At 37.0% G+C, this 21,041-nt stretch overlaps 1 protein-coding gene across 1 annotated transcript; it reads right to left on the reverse strand.

Annotated features, from left to right (window-relative positions):
• Window positions 1–311: 311 nt before the first annotated feature.
• On the reverse strand, window positions 312–17,782 carry DAZL (deleted in azoospermia like). Its single transcript, XM_025375616.1, is given in 12 exon segments — window positions 312–2,241; window positions 5,603–5,701; window positions 7,023–7,136; window positions 7,895–7,945; window positions 8,667–8,738; window positions 10,075–10,214; window positions 10,302–10,365; window positions 10,798–10,849; window positions 11,374–11,465; window positions 11,736–11,882; window positions 17,716–17,748; window positions 17,750–17,782. Coding segments are annotated over 12 exon segments (951 nt in total). The 3' UTR covers window positions 312–2,187.
• Between the last annotated feature and the right edge of the window lie 3,259 nt (window positions 17,783–21,041).

The following is a 21,041-nucleotide window of genomic DNA, read 5'->3' on the forward strand; positions in this document are numbered from 1 at the left end:
AACCACAATATCCCTAAATAAAAGGTCTCGAGATTAGGCCTAAAGTGTACAGGAGACAAAATATTTCATAGGGTCCAAATTGAAAGGCACCTTAGCCATGAGATAGCAACAGTCAGATGTGTTCGTCAGCATTCCTACTCGGCACTGCTGTTCATGCATCTCTTAAATTTCTCTTTGTACCTGAATTTCTTTTATGAGCGAACTCTGCCAGATTAGTAAAATGAACTCGATACTTTTACATTTTAAGAATCTAAACCTTGTTACACAGTTCCCAACTCCCCCCATTTTAGATTACATCAGAAAGCCAAAAACACTTTTGAAGAAAAAAAGTTTATTTTTATTCATGTATGCAAAGACAGCATCAGCAATAGGTAGAAGCATATTTCTAAGTTTAGAGTTAATTTTCCATTTGAAAGATTCAGGACTTCATCTCTTTTACCCTTACTCTTTTAAATGCTTCACTCTAACACACACAAAAACTTATTCCCTTACTTTTCCTTAAGGTCATATTGGAATAATTAGAATTAGCTCTTTAGAATATAGGTATCACTTATAATAAGCTGGAGATTTAATCACAGAATGATACGTGTCAATGTTATAGCACCAAAAAAACTAGAGTTAATTTTTAAATGGACAAATTCAGGGTGCTTTCAATTTCTGAGGTGTAATAAAGCCCTCTTGGGAATTCTAAAGTTAAAAGACTCTTTTCTTCAGATTCAGAATGAAAATTTTGAGGAATTATAGACCCCAGTGGGCACTAGTAATATGGTTCATAGTAACTACAGATTAAGTTAAGAGTCTCTACGTTTTAGGGAAGAAGCCACTGAAACAAGGGCCAGAAGGCCGCTTTAAACTCATGTCTGTGGCAGATCAAATGATACTGATACAACTATTTACCTTAGAAAGGTATTATATCCCATTGCTACCGTTCCAGGGTTTGGCCCTTGAACTGCTCTGCTCATACAGCTACTTCCATTCCTTACATCACCAGTTCTAGAAGCAAACCTTCTGAAAGACAAGTGACAAACGCTGGAAAAGAAAGATCGGGTAGAGCAAAAGGGCGCTGGTGCTCTAGCTGTTTGTCACAATGTAAAATGAAGACACCACCTAATCTAGAAACAACGTTAACTTTTAACTCTAGCACATTCTTGAGATGTACTTATTAAACAACTTTTGTGGTTTAGAAATACCAAAACTACCTACTTTGACTCTTCTGGACATATTTTACTTTACAAAAGGAAGTATAACAGACTAAATCTATTTATAGCAAGTAACTAATATTCCAATGTTTTTATAAAAACAATTCCTTTCAGATACTCTGATTAACCTCTAAGTGACATAAAAAAGTTGCAGCATTCTTTAATACCAATATTTTGCACAATTTGACAAACAGCCAAGTTCAGCATTTCAAAGAAAAAAGTTTTTACAAAAAAGATGAATGGTGACTCATTGAGAAGCTTATGTACCTAGTAAAGTTTAGTTTGTCTTGAATTCTTTAAAAAATTAGGCCCAGAATTTTAGTTATCCTAATTACTACCCTTATCAAATAGGATTTATATATGTGGATTCTAGATAAAAGATAAAATATTTTGAATAAACATATGACCCACTGATTGGACTGTTTGCTTTGAATCTGTTTTACTGGGTTTAGATAAGAAGACTTCAATAAAGTTAACTATATATTGAGTTCCACTGATTAAAAATGCAGTTTTAAAAATTCTGCTTTTGTGGTAAATTTCTAGACAAATCATAAATGCAAAGCTCAATATTGTAAATACTGTACTGCTCACAGGTACTTGTTGGAGAAGTGAAATGCTTGTATTCAGACTATCAAAATTCTGACCTTTCAATATAGGGTTTTAAAAACTTTTTTTTGAAAATCAGTATTTGCTTTTAAATACTTAAAATGCTAATTTTTAAAAAATCCTTGCAGATAAATCTTAAAGTTTCTTTCAGTCTCAATTATTTTTTACTTTCAACTATATATTCAACACAGAACCAGTTTCTAAATAAACATCTAATGAAGAACAGTTTCAATTTAAGATAAAACTAGAGAGTCTAATAATACAACTTATACAGAAAGTTTGAGTATGATTTACCAAAATTCAGAATTTCTATAATAGTGGAAAACTTTTAGCTTAATATTCAAAACCAGCAACTTCCCATGAAACTACATAGCCAGGAGGATCAAACAGATTTAAGCATTGCCCGACTTCTTCTAAAGTGATGCACTCTTTTATCCTGGAAAAGATAGAAAGAGTCCTTTTACTTTACTGAAAACTTCTGATTACTACTATAGATCTGAAAGTTGTCAAAAACTTAAACCACTTGTTTTGGGTCTAAACATTAAAAATAATGAGAAAAAAGATTATCCTTTTTGGGAAGCATTCTTGAACACAGGGATAACATATGTACTGAGATGCCTAGTTTTATTGAACAGTTTAGTTAAAAAAGAAATTAATTTTAAAAAAAGAAATCCCAGTAAACTCAGAAATAACAGGACTTAGACTCAATATAATTTTATGTACTTCTTAATAATTTTGCAGTAATGTCCCAAAGACAGCTGGTAGAAAATGTAATTGTAAAAAATACTGCTTTCACTAACTGAACTGCATCTAATAGGAACCACAGCTTGCGAACAGCTCTCCAATCTGAAATTTCATGTTAGGTTGAAAGATGTAAGTTTTGGCATTTAAAGACATATCATTAACCTGTGAAGATGTATCATTCTTTAGAAAGGGAAGAGAAATATTTAAAATACATGCAAAACTTTCTTATCACTCTATGTTGCCTACAGACGTGCAGACAGAAAAAAGTGAGAGGCCTTAAGAGGAGGAGTGGGACTGAGCAAATGAGTAATAACATAATAGTATTTTATTTTCTACAAAGGTAACTGTGCCCTTTTTCTAAGACTTCAGTTTCATTGTCATATAAATAAAAGTGGCTTCCGGAAGTTACCTAATCTGTCAAAAGAGTGATATCCTATTTAGCTTAAAGTCTAGAAAACTGGTCACCAACATGTATCTTCAGAGATCATGCAGGAAACAAGATTATGAAGGGACTAGAGAATTAAGACAATGAAGAGTGGAATTAGCTATGGAAATAGTAAATACATTCAAAAATACCTCATGCATTCATATGCAATACAACAACACTCAGTCAATCAAAATAGGTCTAGATGTCAGACAACTGCAGGATGCCAACTTCTGATTCCTCTCCCAAACAAGCAGAAAACTCTGGGAGTTTAAAGGGAGTCTTTTTCTAATTCCAGGTGAGAACTCAAGTTTAAAAACTATTTTCCGGACTGGGCATGGTGGTTCACGCCTCTAACCCCAGCACTTTAGGAGGCTGAGGCAGGAGGATCACTTGAGCCCAGGATTTCAAGATCAGCCAGGGGCAATATAGTAAGATTCTGTCTCTTAAAAAAAAAAATCTTTTTAACTAGCAAGTATGGTGGTGCATGTCTGTAGTCCTAACTATTTGGGAGGCTGAGGCAGAAGGATCCCTTGCGTGCAGGAGTTTTAGGCTGTAGTAAGCTGTGACTGTGACACTGCACTCCAGTCTAGGTGACCAAGTGAGATCACCTCAAAAAAAAAAAAAAAAAAAAAAAAAAAAGGCACAAGACTACCTTCTGCTTTGAAAATCATTTAAGTCCTACTGTAGACACCTATGTAATCACCAGAATTTTGGGCAAGGCAAGCTGATGTACAATTCCAGTTCCTTCTTTTCTAAATTATACTATCTATGTAGAATGAAGCAACTAGAGAACAAATGTCAACTTTAAGTATGTTTACTCCCTGTTGCGAAGATGTTAAGAGCTTAATTCTGCAATATGGGCTCTACTCTTCTACATTATACAGGAGATCCGTAATATAACCCTTTAAAAAAAGCTTAAGCTTCATCCTATATCCATTCACAGATGGAAAAAAAAGCTGGTCTACTTTCTGTTTTAAGACACAAAGTGATGGTTAAACATTTCCTTTTGAAAGTAAAGTGTGTAGCCAGTTTTGACAAATTCTGGCAGTTCCACTAAAGGTTAAACATGACTTAGCAATTCCATTCCGAAGTATATACGCAAGAGAAATAAGAACATATGTTTACATAGTAACTTGTTCATGAATGTTCACAGCATTATTTCTAATAGTTAAAAAGAGGAAATAATCCAAATGTCTTTAACAGATGAACAGAATGAGGTAATAGCCATAAATAAAAAGAAATGAAGTTCTGATGCGTGCTAGAATACTGATGAACCTTGAAAACATTATATGTTGAGTGAAAAAAGCCAGTCACAAAAGGCCACATTATGTATGATTCCATATACACGAAATGTCCAGGACAGGAAAATCCTTAAAGAAAGTAAATTAGTGGTTGCCTAGGGCTGCACAGGATGGGGGAAAATGGCAGGTGACTGCTAAGGTAGGGGGGTGATTTTTGGGGTGATTTAGTATTCTAAAATTGATTGTGGTCATGGTTACACAACTTTGAATACATCAAAAAACAGTGAAATGCAAACTTTAAATAGGTAAATTGTATTACTGGTATTTCAATTATATATTTCAATAAACCTATTATTTAAAAAACACCTTCCCTTCACTAACCATAATATTTCTCTCCCATTGGACTGACGAAATTAGTTATTTTTCCTATTCACAGACTTAGAACTACAGGGACCCAGAAACCTTTAGTTCTGTACCTTCTCATTTTAGACTTGTAAAAACTGAAGTCTTAATAAGATTTATCTATACAACATGGATAGAAGGCAGGATCAGAAATCAGGTCTTTCTGGAATTCAACTACCCACATTCTCTTCCACTTCACCAACTGTTTCAATCAACCTCCACTTCTTTCCATTCAACATTTTACTGCTTCACTTTACCCCTTTTCTCCCTTCACACTGTTCAAGTATATCTTCTGAGTAAACAATTTCTTTTCTTCTCTTTAATCCAATATGCATGTATTTTTTTTATTTTTATTTTTTTGAGTCAAGGTCTCACTCTGTTGCCCAGGGTCTCACTCTGTTGCCCAGGCTGGAGTACAGTGGCACAATCATGGCTCAATGCAGACTCAACTTCCCAGGCTCAAGCAATCCTATCCTACCTCAGCCTCCTCTGGAGTAGTTGGGACTACAGGTATGCAACACAACTGGCTAATTTTTGTATTTTTTGTAGATACGGGGTTTTGCCATGTTGCCCAGGGTGGTCTCGAACTCCTGAGCTCAAGCAATCCACCCACCTCAGCCCCCAAAAGTGCTGAAATTATAGGCGTGAGCCACTGCACCCAGCCAAGATCTGCTTTCTGTATCTAAAATTTTCTTTTACTATTTGGTCAAGCCAGTAAACTAACTCTCTTCTCTGGTAAACCCTTTCAATTGCAAATTTCTGCTGAAGGATTCTTCCCTAAAGGTAACTACATTGTATCAGGGTTCGAGTGCAGAAAATACACTGCCAGGTAAAACCCACTCTGGTTTACTGTGTTATAGTCAAATGCCAACAGTTCAATTAAACGCTCTTAAGAAATCTCAAAATACGTATACCACAAGGAAAACAGATACTTTAAATCTAACAAGTGTGCTTTTAAATTATGCATACTGTTCTTTTCATACCTTGAAGTAGTCATCTTGAGTAACAACAGTGTTTCTCAGTCTGTTCTCTGGATTAAACAGACAAGATACCACCGTTTGTATGCTTCGGTCCACAGATTTCTGAAACACAGAAGTTTTCAGTAATGTAAACACGATTCTCTTTCACTCACTCTGAATAAGGGTTTTTTTTTTTTTTTTTTTTTTGATGGTTTAATGAACATATTACTTTATTTCTAAAGAAATGCAAAAACGCTAAAAGAGGCTGGGAGTGGTGGCTCATCCCTGTAATCCCAGCACTTTGGGAGGCCAACACAGGAGAATCACCTGAGGTCAGGAGTTCAAGATCAGCCTAACATGGCAAAACCCCGTCTCTACTAAAAAAAAAAAAATACAAAAATTAACTGGGTGTGGTGGCAGGCGCCTGTAATCCCAGCTACTCAGGAGGCTGAGGCAGGGAGAATTGCTTGAACCCAGGAGGCGGAAGTTGCAGTAAGCCAAGATCACACCACTGCACTCCAGCCTGGGAAAAACAGCGAGACTATGTCTCACAAAAAAAAAGAAAAAAAAGGAATTCATAAAAATGTGATTCATAATTTTTACCATATATCACTCAGTATGCAAGTTTTCTGACAATCAAACATTTTAGAACCTCAGTGACAGAATACTGGTTTAAAAAGCTGAATTTGTTAAATCCCTGAGTGAACTCCAATGTTTCAAGAAAAAATACTAAGGAGAAAACCTGACAATTATACTGTAAGCTATTTTAATATTTATTTGCATTTTAAAATCGAGTATCAAATCAAGGAATTCACACTCCAACGGGACTTCTTCGAGTGTTATCCATATTACCAGCACATCAACTACTTCCACACTCCCACTCATTTACATATGATTCAAGAGTGATAGTATTATAGAAATTTGCTCTAATGATAAAAAGAAACAACCCTGCCTAATTCAATATTTGAATAATTACTACTAACTTCACCACTGTTGGGAACTACTGCCATATAACGTTATATAAAGAATGCCACAAGTAATGTGTTTCACTGTTTAAGTAAATATCAAAACTGTCGTAAAAGAAAAGGTATATATAATTCGTACTAATTCCTCTTTTGAAGAGTAGAATTCTTGAGGAAACCCTCCCATAACATTCTGCCAAATCATATTAATATAACATTTATTGAAGTATGGTTTTTAAAAATTAGTGGAACTGGAATATAGAAAAGGACTGCTGAATCAGAAATTTTATGTATACATTGAAAATTTGGGGTATCTGAAATTTCACCCACTTTTAACTGCTGAATAATAGTCAATTATTTAAGCTCTATAATTTATGGCTCCCATCTTTAAATTCTGACAAAAATGCTTGCTTCTCAAAAAACCATTATTAAAACTAGAAAAAATAAATATGAAATATATATAAACAAAATTCGATGTTTGCCTTTTGTGGGCCATTTCCAGAGGGTGGAGTAGCTTCATGAACTGAGCATTCATTTGGCACAACTTCAGCTCCTGGATCAACTTCATTACAGTGGTAGTTAACAGCTGAATAAGCCTATATTTAAAATAATGAAAGTGTAATTAAACAGATATACAGATATGTTTAAAAGCCACTTATTCTTCAAAAAGGTGAGCTGGTATCCAAAGTTTCAATGTAGGTTGTGTTAAAAATCAATTACATTATTTCAGAAACTTTGTTTTAAATGAACAGTTGAAATACAGTAAGGCAGTCTTCTGTTTTAAAATGTCTTCTAGGTATCAAGATAATCGGAAGTACAAGGACTCTAAGAAACTAATGTAGTAAGGAAGTGTTTGAGAATGTTAACACTTACTATATCCTTCAAATCTCCAATCCTGATGAAAGACAGCAGCTTGGGTGTTTTAGACATAATACTCTTGTTTTATTCCTATTCTTATTTAACAGTAATTAACAGCAAAATATTTCTGTTCCTCTTCAACAATTTTTTTTATGGCTGGTAAAGCCAGAGGCAGATTCTAGGCAGATACATGCTAATTCTAAATCCACATTAATACTATCTTTCTTGAATTACACAGTCTATCAACAAGTAACTGAACACTTATCATTATCTAGACCAGTCATTGCTTAAGCACACAAAAACCTGAGAGAAAAAGGCACTGCTGCTCCCATGGGAGTTTCTAATTGGGTTAAAAAGTAACAAAATGTAACACATTAATATAAAGAACTATTTAAAAATATAGGCATATATGACATGGGAAAAAATCAAGAAATATAAACAAAAAAATAAAATAAAATAAAGAACAGGAATTATATGTTTCGGTAATTCATTTTACCGGAGGTACAACATAGCTCCTTTGCTCCCCAACAGGCCACTGTGGCGGAATCTTAAAAAAAAAAAAAAGGAAATCAAAATTATTCAAATATTCCTACACATTTTCAAAAACACATGAGAAAACAATATTGAAGTACTTTTCATGCTGGCTCCTTTGTTGTGATAGGAAACAGAATGGAAAAAAAGAAGTACTTTATGTTTCTAATCCCTGATGTTCTTGTTGTTACTTCTATTATGTAAAACCTCACCTTTTCCCCAATTTTCGGGAGTTGGCGTTGTGGAAATCTCAGAGATATTAGTTGCTTGAATTTATTACCATAGATATGATTATGGGTTATATATACAGTCATATCTATGTAAAGAGACTCACAGAACTATTACTGTGAAGCAGCCAGCTAAAACAGAAATAGAATTTGAATTATGTGCTCTAAGAATTGGATAATTTATTTCACTCTAGCTCCCTAAAAAATTGATGAAAGTCAGTCTGGCTGTTTCAGCTATTTGACAGCAAAAATGAAAAAATGCTGAAATACAGAAGGGGACACCGAATCTCATAAAACTGTTGTAAAGTTACTGCTAAGTATATTCCTGTCAAAATATTATTCCATTACTTCTAAATAATACAGAGGTCTTAATTCTAGACTAATTTTTTTCTTAAATTTTAGGTACATTTCACTAGTTTAAAATGACAAACTATTCAGGCAATTTGTATAAACAAGTTAAAGGCCTCAACAAAATCTGAAAGTAAATCATTTTACTCCCTCCTAAATTACCTGATAATTATATACAGGCAACTGATATCCAGTGATGACCTGAACGGGTGAATTTGGGTAAGTAGGATATGCCTGAAAATAAAGTTTACAGAAAGAATGAATAAGATAAAACTTTTTTTTAAATTAGAAAGAAATATTATTCCCAACGTAACAAAAATATGAAAACTTTTAAAATATTATTTTTCCATATACAATAATGCAGAATTCTAAACGACTGACTTTATGAAGAAAGAAATATTATCTGTCAAGTGTTACCCTTTGGGTGGGGAGGGGGAACAAATGACAAAAGAAGTGACTATTTCACCAGGCAAAGTTTATCTTATTTATACTGTGTATAATCCCACCCAGATGTTATTTCTTACACTGATGAAAAGGCTCTATTAAGACAGATTTCAATGCAAGTTAAATTAATACATTTGCTATTTCTTTGTCAAAATACTTCTAGACAGTTTTGTATTTGATAATATTATAGGGTAATATGTAGTCCTCCTACAGATGTTATGGCTTTTTCTGTACTTAATTTCGAAAACCTAAGAGCTGTATATAATCCAAAACTGGACGAGACAGTATAATGTCTTATATTTTTAAATAAATAGTTATTGATTGAAAACATATAGGTGGCAGCATACATGAATACACCCAGATTCAGTAATGGCTCACAGTAAATGTTAGAAACAAATAGGGCTTTTTTTTCCTAGCCATTGTTCACAGAAGGAGAAAGAAGAAAAGATATACCCCTACACATTTCAAGTACACGGAAAATGTCAATGAATAAGAGCCACTGAAGAACTATCTCACTATTATTTTCCAGCAAAGAAAATGTCTTTTAAACTAAGACATAAGTAACATGAACTAAGAAGAAAATAAATGTTATTTATCATCAGTAAGTGATAGCATGTCAAATCCTACTTTAAATATCAAAGTAACCAGGATCAGAGAAATTATATGCCAGAAACTCACAGGATTTATATAGTAAAACACATCAGAAATCTACCCATTCCAGAACCAGAATATATCCAGAAGTCAGCAATTTATATGAGGTGGCATCCGGAAACCATTGCAAATAAAAGAATAGCTAGATGATTTGCTAACCTTAGAGAAAAATAAAGTAGACAGACACATAACGAGAGCTGCTTTCAAATACTTCAGAAACTAGCTACATGGGGGGAAAAAGGAAGAGATTTCTTCATGTGTCTACAGAGGTCATTTCTAAGATAAAGACAAAGTATACAGCAGATCTTTAGCTCATATCAAGAACAACACTAAGAAATTTCTAACAAAATAAATTTCCCATTACTCAAAGTATTCAAACAGGGATGCTATTACCACTTATATGGAAACTGGATATAATTCCAGAGGGTAAAATGACTACAATAAACAAGAGAATAGGAACATAAGCAATTCTTACCTGAACATACTGAGTTATAGGATTCATCGTGGTTGGGGGCTGCATGTAAGTTTCAGTGTTTGGATTAGTCCAGACATTCTGAAACTGTGGTGGAGGAGGATGATTAAAAACCAAAGGACGTGGCTGCACATGATAAGCACCTTTTTAAAAAGCAAAAATAAAAAGCCTATTTTTAGTTCTTAGAAAAGCTACATGTGTCAACAAGAACAATTTCTCTTTGTACTCACATAAATTTTGTTTCCTGATTGCAGGGCCCAGCTTCAGCTTTTTACCATGGAAATTTATCTGTGACTGAAAATAAAACAGTAACAGAACTAGAATCAATTTTCAAGTCTTTACTTCCAAGACTTGGGTGAACACCTAAAGTCTTCTAAAGTTCCTATTATCACAGAAGATCAATGATAACTACACACCAAATTAAAATTTGTCATCATGAAGCTACCTCCCTTACTTCTCTATCAGTGTCAAGAGGCATCAAGTGAAAGTTGATCAAAAACTTTTCATCACCCTGCCCTGTCTCCAACCCTTCCCATCTGTAGTTCATGAAGCTAGGTGCCCAGTCAAAAATAAACAGGTTCTAACATATCATGTGAGATTCCTCTAAGTTTGGATTTTAAACAGAAAGTGTATCTTCTTCCAAATTTTATACAAGACTGAGTATATCACTCAACACTAAACACTGTATCAATAAAACAAATGATATTTTTCTATTAGATTACTTACTTCTACTATCTTCTGCACATCCACGTCATTAAAAAATGAAACAAATCCATAGCTATAAAGGCAGATAAATGAAGTATAAATCACCATCATACAGTACATGGTTCAGAACTTCTACAATATACAGAAGTGATGACTAAAAGATGAATAATATACTATGGTATTTGTTAAGACGTACATGATAGATCCTCTACAAATACTGCTTTTTCTTAATCTGCACTATGTCAAAATGTGCTAAGATTAGTGTGAAAACTTTATTGATTGACAAGTAATTCGTATCTGTGAACCTGAATTTAACTTACTAAGACAAGGTGGTTAAAATTTAAGTTACCGTGCAATGTATGAAGAAAACAATTCTTTGAGAAAACTGATTCCATTTGTATGAAATGAAGATTGAAGATATTAAAAAACAAACAGAAAAATGATTAAAGAACTGGCAGTAAACTTTTATCCTCTACATAAAAGAAATTAACACAGCAACAAATTTCATTTATGTAAGCATCAGAATACCAGTTTTGAAGTCTTCTCTGATACTCTATACGTGGCTAGAGTTCAGATATTTTTGCTAAAATTACTCACCCTTTGGACACACCAGTTCGATCAGTGATTATCTTCACTTCTTTCACTGAACCATATCTAGCAAAGAAGCTTCTAATCTCAGTTTCATCCATCTATGGAAAAGAATTGAACTTCAAGAGTAAAAACTCAGCATTCAAAAATTTCAATTTTATTAAAAAGTTTGATGATGTGAAAATTTCTCCCCCTTTTGTCCCCAAATCACCAGTAGCTCTTTGTCAAAGATATTTTTAGTAGCTATGGGACAAACATAAAACCAATTCTAAACCTCCATGAAGTACAAAAAAACCTTAAGTTTGTAACAGGGCCCAAATCCCATTATTCATAATGTATTGTAACATAAAAATGAGGTATGAATACAATACCCTAACATCAATTCCTCCAACAAAAACAGTGTTTGGCATGATTTTGCCTTCTGGTAAAACATAGCCTTGGCTGGTTGCAGCTGATGAGGACTGGGTGCTGGCTTCTCTGGAGATGGTTGAGTTTGGAGTTTCAGGATTTGCAGCAGACTGTAATTTGGAAAGTAGACATCGTAATTAGATATACAGGAAAAACCCATACATAATGTGAAATATAACTTTTGTTTTCTAAGTATAAAGTATTTTATATAAATTACTTTCATTTGTAAGTTAGTTCAGGCTCAGGATTTAAACTCATCAGAGTAGATTAGCATTGAATTTTAACAAAAGGATATAGTGCTTTCTTTTTTTTTGAGACAGAGTCTCACCCTTGTCACCCAGCCTGGAGTGCAATGGCGTGATCTCGGCTCACTGCAACCTCCACCTCCCGGGTTCAAGCGATTCTCTTGCCTCAGCCTCCCGAGTAGCTGGGATTACCAGCGCCTGAAAACACACCCAACTAATTTCATATCTTTAGTAGAGATGGGGTTTCTCCATGTTGGCCAGGCTGGTCTCCAACTCACGACCTCAGGTGATCCACCCGACTTGGCCACCCGAAGTGCTGGAATTACAGGCATGAGCCACGGCACCCAACCAGGATACAGTACTTTCTTAAACCCAGTACTGCTCATTACCAAGTCTTGTACAATGCTGTGGAAGAATACTTAGTTATTTGTGAAAATACTATGTGAATTAGTTTTTAAAAACCTCAAAATCAGAAAGTTCAGATTTGTAAAAATTAACATTAAAATCATCCTGTTCTATATTCATAAACAACTTTTCATTTTACTGAGTACACTAATAAAAAGGATGACAAATCTTTAAAAAAAAAAAAAACAACTCTAAAAAGCCACAGCAAAAAGAAAATAAGCCTCAAAGTTTTAAACCAATTTGTCTTGCTTCGCCTTTTTCACCAAAATAACATGAATTTTTACAATTTTAACACTCCCTGTGTTAGCATGCCTGCTTTACTTTAGGAACGAATCACGGAAACATTATTTGCTCACATGTCATAGCTCCTTCTAAAAAAAGGGTTATAATCCTCATCCCTAATGCTAGGGTGTTCAAAGCATCTTTTGAAATAACATTTTTCTTCCTAACACCAAATCAGTCCCACTGATAATTCTAATTTTCACAGTAGGCAGATATAAATGATACCATCTTTATTTTCAGATAAAGAAACACATACATATAACTCATTATTTTTCTGGATTTTGATCTGAACTGTCTTTATTCTTTCCGCTGTAGACTCTAAGGCTAATGTAAAATTTTCTCAAGTAGAATTTGTAAGTAATATGTATGTCGGAGAAGCAATATAGCATAGTGGAACAAAAATTAATTTAGTCAGGAGAACTAGGTTTATGTCCCTTACAGATAAGTGGTTATAGGCCACTTACTTGCCAGCTGTGTATCTCTGGGCAAATTGCTTTGAGAATGAAATGAGATAACATCTGTGAATTCATTTCGTAAAGTATAAAGTGGTATGCCAATGTAAGTTAGTATCCTGTTATTTAAATTTATTTTCAGTAGATTTTTTTTCAAGTTTCTTTTTTGGCTTTACTATTTTAGCTAACTTATTTTGAAGATACTTTTAATTAATAACTAATTGAAACATCAGGAAACTATGAATCATTATTAATTTAAAAATCATTGGTGAAGTGCCCATTGACTACAAAAGGTAACTACAAAAGGCTGCAGAAGAGAAAGCTATTCCACACATACCTGTTTGAAAGAAAACAAAAGACAAAAGAGCGCAACTGTATATCTTTTTGAAAGGCACAGTAATTTTATAGGAATTAGTAAGAAAGTAGACTTCCTGCTTTAATTAGACGCTAGAAGTTACTGATTCTACACAGCTTTACTAGAGATGAAATCTAAGTTGTCAAATCAATTAAAGCTGAGTTTATTGCTTTTCTCTATTTGCGCTTATACTTGCTATTTTGGGTTTGTAACTAAGTAATTCCCAATTCTTTCCTTTAATAGTGGTATTTCGTGACAATGATGTGGAAGAAAAATTTTAAAACTATTTCTGAAGTTTTTCCTTTCCAAAAATGTCTTACGTTATCATTTTTCTAAATGACATTAAGCTGCATATCTTGAACTATAAGGAACTTGATGAGATTTCCCCTCCCTATAGACAATTCACCAATCCCTTCTCAGCTCATTCAGAAATCCCAAACAGAATAAAACAAAACAAAATAAATTCTGAAATTCTTGTAGTTTCTTTTCTCCTTTTCAATTCCCCCTTGATTTGTGGATGAACTTTGGATATATATATTTTTTATAAACAAGCTATATATACAGTATTGTCTCTGCACCATAGTTTGGATGTATTTTAATCTAGAAGTGTAACATCTGGCACAAAACTGTCAGATTATAAGAAGTGATGATAATGCACTGATTCTCAACTGGGGAAGATTTCTGAGCCCCGGGGCATTTAACAATGTTGAGAGATTGGCTGTCACACCTGAGGTGTATTCCTGGCATCTGACGGGCTGAAGGCCAGGGATACTACTGCACATCCTACAATGCAAAGACAGCTTCCTACAACAAGGAATTATTTGGTCCAAAATTTGAATAGGGTGTGGTTAAGAAACCTTGTGACAGTCCCACAAGAATTGAGGAGGAAAATTATTGTTTGGGAAGGACCTGATTTCCATTGTTCAGTAAAGTAAGTCTTTTCAGGACCTCAGTTTCCTTGCTTGAAAATGAATGGTTGGAAAAGATCTCTGGTGTCTAATTCTCATACTCGATACAACAGTAAAACGGATACTTGGAGACGACAGTAGTTTGAAAAAGAGGAAAAGAGGCATTTGACATTATAGGAAGTCTGACTTTGGCTTGGATCTTACAAACTGGCTGCCTGCTTAACTGGAATCGTAAATACAAAATTCATTGAATCATTTTAACAGTGTAATAACATCTTAAATTAAGGAGACATCATCATGTCCTAGTCCTCAGCCAGCAGGTGGCGCTCAAAGCTAACAAAGTAAGCAATGTACCTCATTTTTACCATGGCTTGATTAGCAGGGATTGTTAAATTCCTACTGTATTTACACATAATTAAAGTGTATATATAAAAATCCACAATCAATAGACAACGTTTGGTGAAACTATGGCCAAAAATATAAATGAATGCTTAGGATAAGCAAAAGCTTAATTTTAAAGAAAATATCATCGTAACTGTCAATAGCATCCTGAAAACAAACTGCATTAAAGAAGTAATTTTCTGAATCATACCTTCAAGTGAGTTGGTGAATTTTGAAATGAGAAATGCTGGAACAGTTAACAGGGGTGAGCTTCAAGACCATCATATACACAACTGTCATTGTTATTTATAGCAAACACATTCCTTGTTATATTTGGACAACGAAGTGACAAAGACAGCTAAAAACTGGAAAAAATTATTTAAACTCCTGGGATGTCAGCTTCTTTGACTGTATTATCTAATTCAATTACTATGTGAACATGTAAGCAAATTGAGATTTATATAAACTGACCAGGAAAAAGGCTATAATTTGTAGTTATCAAAGTTACATTCACACCAATAGAAAGAAGAGAATAAACAGAATGCTAAAATTAAGAAAATATGACACGAAAATCAGAATCAAAACTTTAAATCCAAGAGAAGAGTCTTGGGGAGCTGGAGGTGGGAAGGATGAAATTCAAGCAATAAACAATCCTGGCAAAACTAAGCAAGGAAAAGCAAGAAAGCAAAAAGATATATGAAACCTGAGAAATGGGTTATGACCACAGATTATAAAACAATGCTATGCATAAACTCGATAGGAATAAATTTGGAAATCAACGACGTGATAAACTTGTAGAGAAATTTAAATGTTTACAAAACAATCTTGAGAAAGAACACCCAATGATACCTGGCTCAGTTTCCCTGGGAATTCTTTCAACTTGTAAAGAAATAGATAACTTGGGTATATGTGTGTGTGTCAAAGAGAGGTGCACACACACACCAGACACCGGAAATAAAGATAGAAGACAGAAGAAGAGATTAAGAAATTCAAACACTTTTCTTCAATTTTCAAAGAGGAAAAAAATATTTCTCAACGCATTTTACAAAGCTAACAGTATATAAGTAACAAAGCTTCATCAAGATGAGCCATCCCTGCCCTCAGCACAAATGCAAAATTCCAGCAGTATATATAGTTTACACTGGGAATGCAAGACTATTTCATAGGATATTGTTACTTTAATTCGCCATTGAAAAAGCATTTGATAAAATGCAGCATTCATTTTAAAATTATTTAAAAATCCAAGTAAAACAGAAATAGAGGTATCTTATTTTCTATCAATCTAATTTTGCCCTATCATTAAGCTTAAAGTGAAATACTAGAGTCATCTCCATTGAAATTAGGAATAAGGGCACCTCCTTATTAATACTACATATTTTTTCCACTACGTATGACAAAGGTGAACATTAATACAGTTTTTATGAATAAATACAAAATTAAAAAGGAAATTTAAAAAGCTAATGATCAATGATCAACTTCATCGATGATTTCAAAAAGTGCACATCAACATAGTAAAATATTTTCCAGCTCTTAGGTTGACGATTTAAAAAAATCCTAATACCTTTCATCGGGAAGGGTGTGAAAAAGAGATCACTGTCCACACCATCAGTGGGAAAATACTGATACATGCTTTACCAAGAGTAGCTTGGAAAAGGTGTATCATTGTTTGATAGGCGGGGATACTCATCACTATACTAATGAGGGGAGTAACTTAAAATTGTTACCAAAGGGGCAAAACGCTTTCACCCAGCAATTCCACTTACAGCAATTCATCTCAAGGAATTAATAATACAAGCGTGCCAAGATATTTACACAAGGATATTTAGAGCATTTTTTTTTTTTTTTCCAGACTGAGCCTCCCCTCTTTGTTTCCTAGGCTGGAGTGCAGTGGCACGATCTTAGCTCACTGCAACCCGCCTCCCAGGTTCAAGTGATTCTTCTGCCTCAGTCTCCCGAGTAGCTGGGATTACAAGTGTGCACCACCACGCCCAGCTAATCTTTTTTAGTAGAGACGGGGTTTCACCATGTTAGCCAAGCTGGTCTCGAACTCCTGACCTCAAGTGATCCACCCGCCTCAGCCTCCTAAAGAGATTACAGGCGTGAGCCACTGCGCCCAGCCTGATAGTATTAATACTGAAAAAGTATTCATCATAATGGAATTCGGTAAAATGATGGTATAATTTTAAACATATATTGAAAATTAAAATTATCTTCAGAATAATGCCTACATCAATTGAAAGATGCAAGTTGTAAAATACTATTATGCAGCACGGTGTAACCCTTGCAAAAGTTGGCCCATTTATATGCAATATAAGCATAAAAATAATCTGGAAGGGCATACATGTATCAAAATTTAACGGCTATAAGTGTCAGGATTAAGACAGATTGCTATTTTCTTACAGTGATTGTTTTCAAATGAGTAAATAGGCTACTTTCATAATCAGAAAAAAATCCAATGTAACTATTAGGATTCCTTTATCTCTAAAAATGAAAAGTATTATAATAAATAATTACTTATAACTCAAGATAATTAATTTTTATTAGCATGGATAACTACATGTTGTACAATTACACATAATCTTTTTATTTTAATGTTTATACGTGGTAATAAAAACTGTGTATAAACTTCCTCCCTTTATCTCTAAAAATGAAGAGACTGAGAATTATCAATGCAGACACACACATAGCATGTAATACTCGCGTTCGTGACTCAGTGGTTGGTCACCGTGTTCAGAGCCGCATCTCGTGATGGCGCTGAACCAACGCTAGGCATTTACCAAACTCACAGAAACGCACACCCAACACTATCTACCAAATGGACATTTTGTCAAAGGTTCCTGTTTATCGAGAGGGAAAAAAACGGTGCCCAGAGTTCAAAAATTCTAACATTCTCAATGGTAACTACTGAAACCGACCTCGTGCCACAAAGATGGCGTCAGGCGAGCTTTTGTGCCTGTCGCCGCCGCACGAGGGAGCTGCCATCAGCAAGTCCCCAGCAGCTGACAGGTGAGAGGAGACCAGAAGCACTTCCGGCCCAGCCCCCCTTAGCTAGCGGGCCCGGCCTTCAGGACGCCTCACACACCCCACGCTGAGGTCCCCACAAACCCCACCCCGTACAGAGACCGGGAGGGAACAACTTCCTAAGGAACCTCCGACGCTCCGAGTCTAAGGAGGCAAGTCCCTCAGCAGGCCCGCCGCCATCTTACAGAGCCGTGGGGAGAGCGCCAGAAGAGAGGCTGGCAGGGCGGGGCCGCGTGGCGGAGGGGCGGGCCGCGTGGCGGAGGGGCGGGCCGCGTGGGGGAGGGGCGGGCCGCGTGGGAGTGGGGGAGGGGAGGGGTGCGTCGGAGTGGGGGAGGGTTGGGGGCGGTAGGGGGTGGGGTGGGGAACCCGCACCCCAAACCTCTGCCAGCAGAGAACCCGGGGCGGGAAATGGGTGCCTCAAGAAGGCCACGGCCCTTGCACGTGGCCGGCGAGGCAGCGCGTCCTCGGGGCCCACCCCCACCTTGCCACCCTCGGCGTCCCACGCCGGCCTCTGTGTGTAGGCCCCGCCACTGCCAGGCCGCCTCCCCCAACCCTGTGGGCCATAGCTCGTGGTGCGTCCAGGCAGGTGCCCCCCAAACAGGAAAGCCGAGGGTGACTTCACTTTCTGCCCCCACAGAGCCGGGTTTCACCCACCAGTGAGGACTCTGCCGGCCTTGGCCCTCGGGCCTCTCCCTCAACTCACCATGATGGCGGCAGGCAGCAGTTCCCGACCGGCTCGAGGAAGAGCAGAGGGTGTGCTTGGCGCACCACTTCTGGGGCTGTTGTGAGGTCCGCTGGAACCCGCTGCGCGGCTTCGAGTGGTCAAAGGAGCCAAAGGCGAAAGGAAAAGGAAAACCAAGGGCGGGTGACAAGGTTGAGGAGCCCCGAAATGTGGACAGTCAGCCTAAGAAGCGCAGGCGGACTGAGGCGTGGCCAGCCGGGCTTGAGGAGGTGGCTCCTGCGCCGGGTATCGGGGCGCGTGGTATCGGCCTCAGCCAATGGGTGGCAGTGCCCCCGCCCCCTGCTTGGGGGGGCTGCGGGGGACGACGGCGCCCACGCAGCGGGTGCGTAGGGTACGCAGGGTACGCAGCGCACGCAGCGCGTGTGCGCAGGTCCCGTGCCTCAGTTCCAGGCAGGTGCCGCCCTCACACGGACACAGAAACACACACATCACCCCCAAAACACCCTTGAAATAAGAATGCATACTGAAATATATAGTATAGTTTACAGAAATGAGACTCTAATGTGTCTAGGCTGTAGTTTCAAAATGGCTTCTCGAAGGCACAGGGTTAGCGCAATCACTGTTAGCTTTACACTCACCCCAAAATCTTTTTAAATGCCTACATAAATAAATCGAAGCAAGTCTGGAAAACGGAAGGAGGCATCAACAGGCCAAAAACTTGGACTCTTTTCATCAAGTTTGAGATAGAAGGGGTTGGATGGGAGGAAATGCCAGTTTGACATTCAGGATGTTTGTTCTTTCAAGAAATAGTTACTGAGTGCCTGTAATTACCAGGTACTGCAGATGCAGGAGTGAACAGAATAAAAGAATATGTTTTTGCTCAGGGATCTTACATTTTAATGGGAGAATTCACCTTCTAGGCCTTACAGGAAGGCGCTAGGCCTGCCTAGAGAATTCTAGAACATTCTCAAAGTCAGAGCAAGGGCCTAGAGCAGGATGAGCTGTGGGCCAGGTGGTGGAGCCAATCACGAAACTTTGGGAACCACTCCAGCACCTTGGTTATACACACAGGGCTAAGTGGCTATGACCTTTATCCGCAAACTTCACTTACGTACTGACGGAAAGCATTGAAATGTTACTTTTTGAGCTGGCAAACGGTGGACTTCTATAGCGTGAGAAGTGTCTCATTACTAACACCTAGTAATGCGGGATAAAAAAAATAACGTTTTATTTTAAATATGCAGCTAAACCCATAAGAAAAGAAGGGAAATTCCAAGTACTAAAAATAAACTGAAAACCAGAGCAATTACTTACTCAACTGATTCTTCTCCTGCCCAGGATATGGGGGCTGGGCTGTAGGGTAGCCAGTCATACTAGTTTGCCCAGGACTTAACATGGTTTTAGCACTGAGAAATTCCTATGTCCCTAAGGAAACCAGAAGGGTTGGTCATCCTAGTTGTGGGCAAAGGGTTATTACTCTCTCTAACCTGAGGTCTAGATGTTTAGTGGTAGGAGGTAAGGGCTCACGGTGGGAGCTGGAACTGAGTACTCTGCCAAACGCCATTGTCCCTAAAATCCTTAGGAAAAGGATGGAGTAGGGAAAATGTAGAACACCCATGGCGAGCAGATAGGAAGCTTGTCCCATATCTGGGTGAAGAAAATACATATTTAACGCTGATTAAATTTTGAAACCCTAGACCTGCATTTCATCAAAGTTTGGAGTTTAAATCCATAACATATTATTGGAATCCCCAAACCAAGAAATGGATCCTCCTGCACCATCACCCTCTCTCCTGCCTAAAGAGATCTCAGACATGGGGCATCTAGAATGCCTGGCAGAAGCAAACAGAAAACCGCCTTGAATGAATGCTTCTGCAACCTAGGCTGAAAGTGATTCTCATAAGAAAATGACCCTTTAATGATAAGCTCACAATAAAAAAATTATACAACACTACTTACCTTGAATAAGAATAGCATACAAAAAAGAAAGTTAAAATGTCAAAAACTTACAGAAGAAGCTTCTTTTGGATTGTGTGTACGTGTTTTTTTGTTTTTTTTTTTTTCTTTTTCTCACCTTTTTTTCCCCTCAACTTATTTGGGGTAGTGCTGTCTCTCTCTCTATATATATGTATATGTGTGTGTGCGTGCGCGTGCGTGTGTGTGTGTGTATACATATATATATATATATATTTTTTTTTTTTTTTGAGACAGTCTGGCTCTGTCGCTCTGGCTGGAGTGCAGTGGCTCAGTCTCGGCTCACTGCTAGCCCCGCCTCCTGGGTTCACGCCATTCTCCTGCCTCAGCCTCCTGAGTAGCTGGGACTACAGGCGCCTGCCACCACGCCCGGCTAATTTTGTTTTTGTATTTTTAGTAGAGACGGGGTTTCACCGTGTTAGCCAGGATGCTCTTAGTCTCCTGATCTCGTGATCCTCCCGCCTAGGCCTGCCAAGGTGCTGGGATTACAGGCATGAGCCAATGCACTCTATATTTTTAAGTGATTGTTTTACTATTTTAAAATGTAAACTTAAAATATGAAGC

This window comes from Theropithecus gelada, chromosome 2 (genome assembly GCF_003255815.1).
Source record: "Theropithecus gelada isolate Dixy chromosome 2, Tgel_1.0, whole genome shotgun sequence".
NCBI classification, from domain to species: Eukaryota; Metazoa; Chordata; class Mammalia; order Primates; family Cercopithecidae; genus Theropithecus; species Theropithecus gelada.